We start from the raw sequence: 12,204 nt of genomic DNA, 5'->3' as shown, positions 1-12,204 counted from the left end.
TCCGTTTTTGAGAAGACGGAGAGTGGGTGCAATCCTTTGCTAACTTAATACATTTACTTTAAAAAATTGGTTGCTATAACTATTTTGGTTCATTGTTATTTCAACTGTGACAGCTTTTTGTGCTTCTTAAAGGCACAGTAGCGTTTTTTATATTGCTTGTAAATTTATTTAGAAAAGTATTTCCAAGCTTGCTAGTCTCATTGCTAGTCTGTTTAAACATGTCTGACACAGATGAATCTCTTTGTTCACTATGTTTAAAGGCCAATGTGGAACCCAATAGAAATTTATGTACTAATTGCATTGATGCTACTTTAAATAAAAGTCAATCTTTACATGTAAAGAAATTATCACCAGACAACGAGGGGGAAGTTATGCCGACTAACTCTCCTCACGTGTCAGTACCTTCGCCTCCCGCTCAGGAGGTGCGTGATTTTGTGGCGCCAAGTACATCAGGGAGGCCCTTACAAATCACTTTGCAAGACATGGCTACTGTTATGACAGAAGTATTATCTAAATTGCCAGAATTAAGAGGCAAGCGCGATAGCTCTGGGTTAAGGACAGAGCGCGCGGATGAGGTGAGAGCCATGTCAGATACTGCGTCACAGTTTGCAGAACGTGAAGACGGAGAGCTTCATTCTGTGGGTGACGGATCTGATCCAGGGAGACTGGATTCAGAGATTTCTAATTTTAAATTTAAGCTTGAGAACCTCCGCATATTGCTAGGGGAGGTATTAGCGGCTCTGAATGATTGTAACACGGTTGCAATTCCAGAAAAATTATGTAGGTTGGATAGATACTATGCGGTACCGGTGTGTACTGACGTGTTTCCTATACCTAAAAGGCTTACAGAGATTATTAGCAAGGAGTGGGATAGACCTGGTGTGCCCTTTTCCCCTCCTCCCATATTTAGGAAAATGTTTCCTATAGACGCCACCACACGAGACTTATGGCAGACGGTCTCTAAGGTGGAGGGAGCAGTTTCTACTTTAGCTAAGCGTACCACTATCCCGGTGGAGGATAGTTGTGCCTTTTCAGATCCAATGGATAAGAAATTAGAGGGTTACCTTAAGAAAATGTTTGTTCAACAAGGTTTTATCTTACAGCCCCTTGCATGCATTGCGCCTGTCACTGCTGTGGCGGCATTCTGGTTTGAGTCTCTGGAAGAGGCCATTCGCACAGCTCCATTGGATGAAATTATGAACAAGCTTAAAGCACTTAAGCTAGCTAACGCATTTGTTTCTGATGCCGTCGTACATTTAACCAAACTTACGGCTAAGAACTCCAGATTCGCCATCCAAGCGCGCAGAGCGCTATGGCTTAAATCCTGGTCAGCTGACGTGACTTCTAAATCTAAATTGCTTAATATTCCTTTCAAAGGGCAGACCTTATTCGGGCCCGGCTTGAAAGAAATTATAGCTGACATTACGGGAGGTAAGGGCCATGCTCTACCTCAGGACAGGGCCAAATCAAAGGCCAAACAGTCTAATTTTCGTGCCTTTCGTAACTTCAAGGCTGGAGCAGCATCAACTTCCTCCGCTCCAAAACAGGAAGGAGCTGTTGCTCGTTACAGGCAGGGCTGGAAAGTCAACCAGTCCTGGAACAAGGGCAAGCAGGCCAAGAAACCTGCTGCTGCCCCCAAGACAGCATGAAGAGAGGGCCCCCTATCCGGAAACGGATCTAGTGGGGGGCAGACTTTCTCTCTTCGCCCAGGCTTGGGCAAGAGATGTCCAGGATCCCTGGGCGTTGGAGATCATATCTCAGGGATATCTCCTGGACTTCAAAACTTCTCCTCCACGAGGGAGATTTCATCTTTCAAGGTTATCAGCAAACCAAATAAAGAAAGAGGCGTTTCTACGCTGTGTACAAGACCTTTTACTAATGGGGGTGATCCACCCAGTTCCGCGGACGGAACACGGGCAGGGATTCTATTCAAATCTATTTGTGGTTTTCAAGAAAGAGGGAACCTTCAGACCAATCTTGGACTTAAAAATCCTAAACAAATTTCTAAGAGTTCCATCATTCAAAATGGAAACTATTCGAACCATCCTTCCCATGATCCAAGACGGTCAGTACATGACCACAGTGGATTTAAAGGATGCCTACCTTCGCATACCGATTCACAAGGATCATTATCGGTACCTAAGATTTGCTTTCCTAGACAGGCATTACCAGTTTGTAGCTCTTCCCTTCAGATTAGCTACGGCTCCAAGAATCTTTACAAAAGTTCTGGGCTCACTTCTGGCGGGACTAAGACCGCGAGGCATAGCGGTGACTCCGTACCTAGACGACATTCTGATACAAGCGTCAAGTTTTCAAACTGCCAAGTCTCATACAGAGATAGTTCTGGCATTTCTGAGGTCGCATGGGTGGAAGGTGAACGTGGAAAAGAGTTCTCTATTACCACTTACAAGAGTTCCCTTTCTAGGGACTCTTATAGATTCTGTAGAGATGAAAATTTACCTGACAGAGGCCAGGTTATCAAAACTTCTAAATGCTTGCCGTGTCCTTCATTCCATTCCACACCCTTCAGTAGCTCAGTGCATGGAAGTAATCGGCTTAATGGTAGCGGCAATGGACATAGTACCATTTGCGCGCATGCATCTCAGACCGCTGCAATTGTGCATGCTAAGTCAGTGGAACGGGGATTACTCAGATTTGTCCCCCCTACTAAATCTGGATCAAGAGACCAGAGATTCTCTTCTATGGTGGCTCTCTCGGCCACATCTGTCCAAGGGGATGACCTTTCGCAGGCCAGATTGGACGATTGTAACAACAGACGCCAGCCTTCTAGGCTGGGGCGCAGTCTGGAACTCCCTGAAAGCTCAGGGATTATGGACTCAGGAGGAGAAACTCCTCCCAATAAATATTCTGGAATTAAGAGCAATATTCAATGCTCTCCTAGCTTGGCCTCAGTTAGCAACTCTGAGGTTCATCAGATTTCAGTCGGACAACATCACGACTGTGGCTTACATCAACCATCAAGGGGGAACCAGAAGTTCCCTAGCGATGTTGGAAGTCTCAAAGATAATTCGCTGGGCAGAGTCTCACTCTTGCCACCTGTCAGCGATTTACATCCCAGGCGTAGAGAACTGGGAGGCGGATTTTCTAAGTCGCCAGACTTTTCATCCGGGGGAGTGGGAACTTCATCCGGAGGTCTTTGCTCAACTGATTCTTCGTTGGGGCAAACCAGATCTTGATCTCATGGCGTCTCGCCAGAACGCCAAGCTTCCTTGTTACGGATCCAGGTCCAGGGACCCGGGAGCGGTGCTGATAGATGCTCTGACAGCCCCTTGGGTCTTCAACATGGCTTATGTGTTTCCACCATTCCCGATGCTTCCTCATTTGATTGCCAAGATCAAACAGGAGAGAGCTTCTGTGATTCTAATAGCGCCTGCGTGGCCACGCAGGACCTGGTATGCAGACCTAGTGGACATGTCGTCCTGTCCACCGTGGTCTCTACCTCTGAGACAGGACCTTCTAATTCAGGGTCCTTTCAAACATGCAAATCTAATTTCTCTGAGGCTGACTGCATGGAGATTGAACACTTGATTCTATCAAAGCGTGGCTTCTCGGAGTCGGTTATTGATACCTTAATACAGGCTAGGAAGCCTGTTACCAGAAAAATTTACCATAAGATATGGCGTAAATATTTATATTGGTGCGAATCCAAGAGTTACTCATGGAGTAAGGTTAGGATTCCTAGGATATTGTCCTTTCTACAAGAGGGTTTAGAAAAGGGCTTATCTGCTAGTTCGTTAAAGGGACAGATTTCTGCTCTGTCTATTCTTCTACACAAACGTCTGGCTGAAGTTCCAGACGTTCAGGTTTTTTGCCAGGCTTTAACTAGGATTAAGCCTGTGTTTAAGACTGTTGCTCCGCCGTGGAGCTTAAACTTAGTTCTTAATGTTCTTCAAGGCGTTCCATTTGAACCCCTTCATTCCATTGATATCAAGCTGTTATCCTGGAAGGTTTTGTTTTTGATGGCTATTTCCTCGGCTCGAAGAGTCTCTGAGTTATCTGCCTTACATTGTGATTCTCCTTATCTGATTTTTCATTCAGACAAGGTAGTTCTGCGTACTAAACCTGGGTTCTTACCTAAGGTAGTTACTAACAGGAATATCAATCAAGAGATTGTTGTTCCATCGCTGTGTCCTAACCCTTCTTCAAAGAAGGAACGACTTTTGCATAATTTGGACGTAGTCCGTGCCCTGAAGTTCTATTTGCAGGCAACTAAAGATTTTCGTCAAACTTCTTCCCTGTTTGTCGTTTACTCTGGACAGAGAAGAGGTCAAAAGGCTTCGGCTACCTCTCTCTCTTTTTGGCTTCGTAGCATAATACGTTTAGCCTATGAGACTGCTGGACAGCAGCCTCCTGAAAGGATTACAGCTCATTCTACTAGAGCTGTGGCTTCCACCTGGGCCTTTAAAAATGAGGCCTCTGTTGAACAGATTTGCAAAGCTGCAACTTGGTCTTTGCTTCACACCTTTTCAAAATTTTACAAATTTGACACTTTTGCTTCTTCGGAGGCTATTTTTGGGAGAAAGGTACTTCAGGCAGTGGTTCCTTCTGTTTAATGTTCCTGCCTTGTCCCTCCCTTCATCCGTGTACTTTAGCTTTGGTATTGGTATTCCATAAGTAATGGATGACCCGTGGACTGACTACACTTAACAAGAGAAAACATAATTTATGCTTACCTGATAAATTTATTTCTCTTGTAGTGTAGTCAGTCCACGGCCCGCCCTGTCTTTAAGGCAGACCTAAATTTTAATTAAACTCCAGTCATCACTGCACCCTATGGTTTCTCCTTTCTCGTCTGCTTTGGTCGAATGACTGAATATGACATGTGAGGGGAGGAGCTATGTAGCAAGCTCTGCTGGGTGATCCTCTTGCAGCTTCCTGTTAGGAAGAGATATATTCCATAAGTAATGGATGACCCGTGGACTGACTACACTACAAGAGAAATAAATTTATCAGGTAAGCATAAATTATGTTTTTTTTTGACAAGCATTACCAATTTGTTGCTTTTCCTTCTGGTCTAGCGACAGCTCTGAGAATCTTTTCAAGGTTCTCAGTGTTTCCTTATTTGGACGACCTTGTGGTACTGGCTCAGTCTTTTCGTTTTGCAGAATCTCATACGATTCAACTTTTGTTGTTTCTTCTTAGACATGGTTGGAGGATCTTTTTATCAAAAGATCCTTGGTTGCTCAGACAAGGGTCACCTTTTTTAGGTTTCCAGATAGATTGTGTCAATGTCTTTGTCTCTAACAGACAGGAGACAATTATATTGGGTTCAGTTTGTCGGAACCTTCAGTCTCTGTTATTTCCTTCAGTAGCTATATGCATGGAAGTTTTAGGTCTCATGGCTGCAGCATTGGATTCAATTCCCTTTGCTCATTTTCATATGAAACTTTTCCAGTTTTTTATGCTGAATTAATGGTGCAGGGATTCTAGGATATCATTTTTAATATCTTTGAATTCCAATGTTCAACTATCTTTGACTTGGTGGTTAGATCACCATCATATAGTTCTACGGGTTTCTTCGATTCATCCAACCTGGACCTTGATCACTACAGATGCGAGTCTTTTAGGTTGGGAGGCTGTCTGGGGATCTCTGTCAGCACAAGGGGTTTGGAGGCGAGATTACCATTCAATATTTTGGAACTCCGTGCATTCTCAGAGTTCGTCAGTTTTGGCTTCTTTTTGAAGAGAGAGACGTTATTGTCAATCATCAGGGTGGGACTCTCAGTCCTTAGGCTGTGAAAGAAGTATCTTGGATACTTGCTTGGGCTAAATCCAGCTCCTGTCTAATTTCTGCGGTCCATATCCCAGGTTTAGACAATTGGGAGCGGATTATCTCTGTCAATCAAGTGTTACATCCGGGAGAATGGTCTCTTTACCCAGATGTGTTTTTTCAAATTGTTCTGATGTGAGGGTTTCCAGTAATAGTTCTGATGGCATCTCATCTAAACAATAAAACTTCCCAGGTACCTATTCAGGTCTGGGGATCCTCAGGCGGAAACAGTGTATGCATTGACACTTGGAGTTATCAATCTGCCTATATTTTTGCTCCTTCTGGTTCTTCTTTTTAAGAGTGATTTTTCAAAATCATCATGGAGCAATCGTTTGTGCTGCTGGTGGCTCCAGCATGGCCGCTCAGGTTTTGGTATATGGTTCTTGTTCGGATGTCCAGTTGCCAACCTTGGTCACTTCCATTTAGGCCAGACCTTATATCTTAAGATTCGTTTTTTCCGTCAGGAAATCAAATTATTAAATTTGATGGTATGGAAATTAAAACGCTTAGTGCTTAGTCATAGAGTTTTCTCTGACTCAGTGATTAATACTATGTTGCAGGTTCGTAAATCTGTCTAGAAAGATTTATTATCGAGTTTGGAAGACTTACATCTTATGATGCTCTTCTCATAATTTCTCTTGGCATTCTTTTAGAATTCCTAGGATTTTATAGTTTCTTCATAAGGTTTTGTCTGCAAGTTCCTTGAAATGACAAATCTCTGCTCTTTCTGTGCTGTTTCACAGAAAAAATTGCTAATCTTTCTGATATTCATTGTTTTGTTCAGGCTTTGGTTCGTATCAAGCCTGTCATTAAGCCAATTTCTCCTCCTTGGAGTCTTAATTTGGTTCTGAGGGCTTAACAGGCTCTTCCGTTTGAGCATATGCATTCTTTGGACATTGAATTACTTTCATGGAAAGTATTGTTCCTTTTGGCCATCTCTTCTGCTAGAAGAGTTTTTGAATTATCTGCTCTTTCTTGTGAGTCTCCTTTTCTGATTTTTCATCAGGATAAGGTGGTTTTGCTGTCTTTATTTCAATTTTTACCTCAAGTTGTGAATTCTAACAACATTAATAGAGGAATTATTGTTCTTTCCTTGTGTCCTAAATCCTAAGAATTCTTTGGAAAGATCCTTACATTCTTTGGATGTGGTCAGAGTTTTGAAATATTATGTTGAAGCTACTAAGATTTCAGAAAGACTTGTAGTCTATTTGTTATCTTTTCTGGTTTTAGGAAAGGTCAGAAGGCTTCTGCCATTTCTTTGGCGTCTTGGTTAAAGTTTTTGATTCATCATGCTTATGTGGAGTCGGGTAAATCCCCGCCTCAAAGGATTACGGCTCATTCTACTAGGTCAGTTTCTACTTCCTGGGCTTTTAAGAATGAAGCTTCTGTTGATCAGATTTGCAAAGCAGCAACTTGGTCTTCTTTGCATACTTTTACTAAATTATACCATTTAGATGTTTTTTCTTCTTCAGAAGCAGTTTTTGGTAAAAAAGTACTTCAGGCAGCTGTTTCAGTCTGATTCTTCTGCTTATAATTTCAGTTTTTTTCATTATAAAGATTAAAACATTTGATTTGGGTTGTGGATTGTTTTTTCAGCGGAATTGGCTGTCTTTATTTTATCCCTCCCTCTCTAGTGACTCTTGCGGTGAGTTCCACATCTTGGGTATTTGCTATCCCATACGTCACTAGCTCATGGACTCTTGCCAATTACATGAAAGAAAACATAATTTATGTAAGAACTTACCTGATAAATTAATTTCTTTCATATTGGCACCTTTTTTGTGGTGGTTATGATTTTTTTGTATAAAGCACAATTATTCCAATTCCTTGTTGATGCTTTAGCTCCTTTCTTATCACCCCACTTCTTGGCTATTCGTTAAACTGAATTGTGGGTGTGGTGAGGGGTGTATTTATAGGCATTTTGAGGTTTGGGAAACTTTGCCCCTCCTGGTAGGAATGTATATCCCATACGTCACTAGCTCGTGGACTTGCCAATATGTAAGAAATGAATTTATCAGGTAAGTTCTTACATAAATTATGTTTTTTTCATCTAATTGTGCTTCCCTATTGCCACCTCACATACTCATTAAAATAAAATCAATCCCCTGCACTTTAAGTAATGAACTATCTGAATTAACCAAAAGGGCCCTCAGAGATAGGTTCTTGGAACATGTCCGGGCCATTGCAGATCCTGATTCAAAAACCCTTATTGCCAAGCATTTCCATACTCGACATAATTCTGATAGTTCAGTACTTTTTATCCTGATGAGTATACGAGGTAGCAATAGGGAAACAAAATAAAATGAAAAATAAGCATATGGATTTTCCATCTTAAAACAAGGATCCAATATACTCTCAATTCACAAATGGATGTCAATCTCTTTATTAAATATTAGCATTTATATTTGAAGTTTTTTCATATTTTGGTTTTGCATAACTTTATTTAATATCTATGTAAAAGTATTTCTCCCTTATTTTTAGAAATTAGGACTATACATGGAAATGTTAGAGGTTAATTTTTTCCAGTTAAGCACTATACCTTTGATTGGTTAACTAAGCTTTATATAGCGAGCACCGTAGCCCCTCTCACTATCAGTGACCAAGTGCCCTATAGGCATGAAACACGTCTGATGTGGAAGGGCCACGGATCCCTTATCTTCCTTGTTCCTACTTTTGTATATCCCCATGCTAGATTTATGCTTTTAGCATTTATACTGAATAAACTTTGGACTTTTTTAATATACCTAGCTGTATGTGGTGGATTTCAGAGTGCCGGGACTTTGAGTGACGTCAGTATTTGTTGCAGCCTATGCAGGGCTGATCCTGGAGCGCCTGACACACTCCCACTACCAGAGTGCCAACACAGAAGAAAGCAGCGGTCAGTTTAATCGGCTAAAGCATCCTTTACCCTTGTGCTGTGCTTGTGCTTCAAAAGATTAAAGGGACATGAACCCCAATTTTTTTCTTTCATGATCTAGAAACAGTATGCAATTTTAAACAATTTTCTTATTTACTTCTATTATTTAATTTGCTTAAATCTCTTGATGTCTTTTGCTGAAAATCATATCTAGATAGGTTCAGTACCTGCTGATTGGTGGATGCACATAGATGCCTTGTGTGATTGACTCACCCATGTGCATTGCTATTTCTTAAACAAAGAATATCTAAAGAGTAAAGCAAATTAGATCAAGAAGTAAATTGGAATGTTGTTTAAAATTGTATTCTCTATCTGAATCATGAAAAAAAAAATCGGGTTTAATGTTCCTTTAACATGGGCTGAAACTAAACAGTTTGTCTAGTAAACCTTCAACATTTATGCATTTTGGTCTGCGTTCTAGAATCTCTAAATCTTTGCTCCGTTACAGGTTTCGTATACTGATAATCAGTCTGATTTCCCTGAAGAACATTCCTTAGCTAGTCAGAAAGGCAGCAGTAAAGCTGTAAGCACAGAGGCCTTAATGACTGTATTTCATCCTCAAGATGCTGAAAACTTGGACCCCAAAATGGTAACGTCTGAAATCTCAGTTTCCTTCTCTTTAAATTAGAAAGCTGTGCAAAGAGTTTTGCACAGTCAAATGTTTGTATTTGTTTTTAAATCCAAGATATTTGCAATTCCTTTAAAAATTCTTTTTTCCTTGTGGTTTTCAACTAGCTTTGAAAGAATTTGACGATTTTGCAATCCACCAGGAAACACTTTTCAAGTAGCTTTTCACGCAATTATTGGACTTCTATTTCAACAAACTTTATCTCTTGAAAAAAAAACTTTTTTTTTCTACTGGTGAGCTCTTCACACAGTTTTTTCCCCAACTGTAATGAATTGCACTTAATGAATTAATAAGCATTATAATATAAAAATGAAAATATAGTTCAGATAACACAAACTATAACATTTGTACACAACTTTTACACAACTTAAATACATCAAAATTTTCATATATAATTGCAGCAGTGTTTAGGTGTTAAAGTGATAGTAACAGTTATAGTATATGAAAGTAAATACTGAATCTACCTTTTATTTTAATAGTTCTTTCATTTATATACTGTATATTTATTTAAGATACGCAAATCCTTTTTTTTCCCCCAATTATCATTTAAAAGTTTGATTATTTCCAGGCCGGCCTCCCTCCACAAATGCCTTTTTCTTTTTTAAGATACGATGAGTCCACGGATTTCATCCTTGTGAATTATTTCAGCAGGTGGAGGCAAAGAGCACCACAGCAGAGCTGTATATATAGCTCCTCCCTTCCCTCCCACTCCAGTCATTCTCTTTTCCTGTGTTAGTAATAGGAAGAGGTAAAGTGAGGTGTTAGTTTGGATTCTTCAATCAAGAGTTTATTATTTTTAAAATGGTACCAGTGAGTGCTATTTTATTTCAGGGTGTAGCCGTATTCCTTGTCAGCCTCTAGAGTAGAGCTACAGGTTGCTTTTAAGAAATGGGAACTGGGGGGATTTTCATTCTCTTTGCGCCTCCCTGTAATACACACTAACTTAAAGTTAGAAATTGGCCATGAATGTCATGTAAATAGCAGACCTTAAAATTAGAGTGTGTCTCACATAGATTATAGTGAGGTTTGATCTATGAAAACTCACATATAATCTGGGTGAGTGGATTTTGATGTAAGATCTCCTGCTATCATGAACAATAAAGCTGAGTTTGATTGTGGTTCTCATTTAAATAAGTAATTGAAATGCAGCAGTAAAGAATCTCTTATAAACTGCAGATGAAAATAACTTGCATGCTGAAAAAATATGTATAACAGGCTATGACACAAAACTGAACTAGTGGATAATATATACATATATACACAATTCAAAGTCCAGATAAGTCTCACCTCCGGAGGGTCAAAGTAGGCAATAATCAGTGGTGGTTCAGTGTGCTGAATAGTAGACAGCAGGAAGATGGGAGAGCAGCGTTCAGAGGAGACACAGCGTTCAGGTACGTGAAACCGGAAGTTCGGGTGACGTCACGGAGTCAGCGTGAGTTGGTCAGCAGTTGCTGACAGGATCGCACAGGAGAGAAGATTCACTCAGGAGGTCCTGGATAGGCTGAGAAAGAAAGTATGCAACTTCAATACCAAGCAAGGTATTGAATGTTACCTGCTCCTTTATAGGGCAAGTGTGTTAGATTTTGAGACGCCCCTTAGAGAGGTATGCTCTAAATGTGACACTCCCATACTTTGTGCTGCCCTGCAAATGATGGTCTTAGCAAATATTATCTAAGACCCTGTTTATTCCCACAGAAATTCAGGAGGAGAAGAGGATCTCTTGATCATGTGGGGCAAGTCATGCATAGAGGTATGTGCAGCTTTTTTATGTTCTGGGACACCACTTAACTCAGAAACGGCTGTATCTATCCCATATCTGTTGGTGGGGAACTAGTCCTTTAATTGCTAGGGCTACCCCCTACTGTGTGCCACTAGTCTTCAGGGGCCGAGAAAGATGTGGGGGAACTAAGTCACAATGGAGGATTGTATTATCTAGGCTCCTACTGTGACAAGTTTATTTGTATTCTGGTGCTTTGGGCATGACGCTGGGGATTCCTATTAGCGGAGCTTGGATTTTTGAGGCTCCGATTTAGGACTGTGTGTATTTTTAGTGCTTATTTCGTTTTTGGGCTGCTTATGTTTTACTTCGCCGGGAAGTTAAGTGACGCCCACGATGGGCAGGGTTGTACTTTGCGCACTTCATGGAAGCTGCGCAGTGATTTTATGGCTACGGATAAGACCGCATGGTGGTTCCGGTCTCCGGCTGAGATATACTACAGGCAGCAAAGTGTTGATCTGTTAATGAAGGCGGTCTTAGGCGACAGCGCAGCAAGCAGTGGTCGTAGTACTGTGGGGGCAAGTAGGCGCCTCGGCAGAGCTGTTGAGGCGGATAGGTGCACCTTTTTTTCAAAATTTCTATACATTTAGGGTCAGTGCCTTTTTTGTGCAATAAAAGTATTCAGGTTTATTTTTTAAAGGCACAGTATACTCTTGAGTTCAGAGGGTTTTAATAGACAGATTCCATATTAGGACTGTTTCATTAAAAAGTTTTTTTCTGACTTATAAATAATCACATTGTATATTTAAAGGGCCACGACCTAGAGTTCTGTTTGCTTTACTTTTTATCATGGAAGACCTCCTGAACAGTACATGTTCCATGTGTTTGAATGCCAATGTGGAACCTCCTGTTACCTTTTGTCATTCTTGCATTGAGAGGGCATTACAGTTTAGAGAACAAATTTTTCTTGATAAAAAATTGACAAATGCGGATGTTTCTCAGGGTTCTACTGATGAGATTCAGAGTATGCCGCACCTTTCTCCCCAAGCGTCACAGCCCTTAACGCCTGCTCAAGAAGAACCGAGTACCTCTGCTGCAATTACTTTAAAGGACATTGCGTCTGTTATGTCATCCACTCTGTCTGCCTTTCC

General features: G+C 40.9%; 1 protein-coding gene across 1 annotated transcript in view; it reads left to right on the top strand.

Moving 5' to 3' along the window:
• The window catches only part of TBC1D8B (TBC1 domain family member 8B), a 283,925-nt gene that overhangs the window by 163,137 nt on the left and 108,584 nt on the right, over nucleotides 1-12,204 (top strand). Inside the window, exon 8 of the mRNA XM_053699162.1 lies at nucleotides 9,157-9,297. Coding sequence (XP_053555137.1) covers nucleotides 9,157-9,297 — 141 coding nt within the window. The remainder of the gene's footprint in view (nucleotides 1-9,156; nucleotides 9,298-12,204) is intronic.

The sequence above is a fragment of the Bombina bombina genome, chromosome 1 (assembly GCF_027579735.1).
Source record: "Bombina bombina isolate aBomBom1 chromosome 1, aBomBom1.pri, whole genome shotgun sequence".
In the NCBI taxonomy this organism is placed as follows: Eukaryota; Metazoa; Chordata; class Amphibia; order Anura; family Bombinatoridae; genus Bombina; species Bombina bombina.
This window is presented reverse-complemented; position numbering and strand designations above follow the sequence as displayed.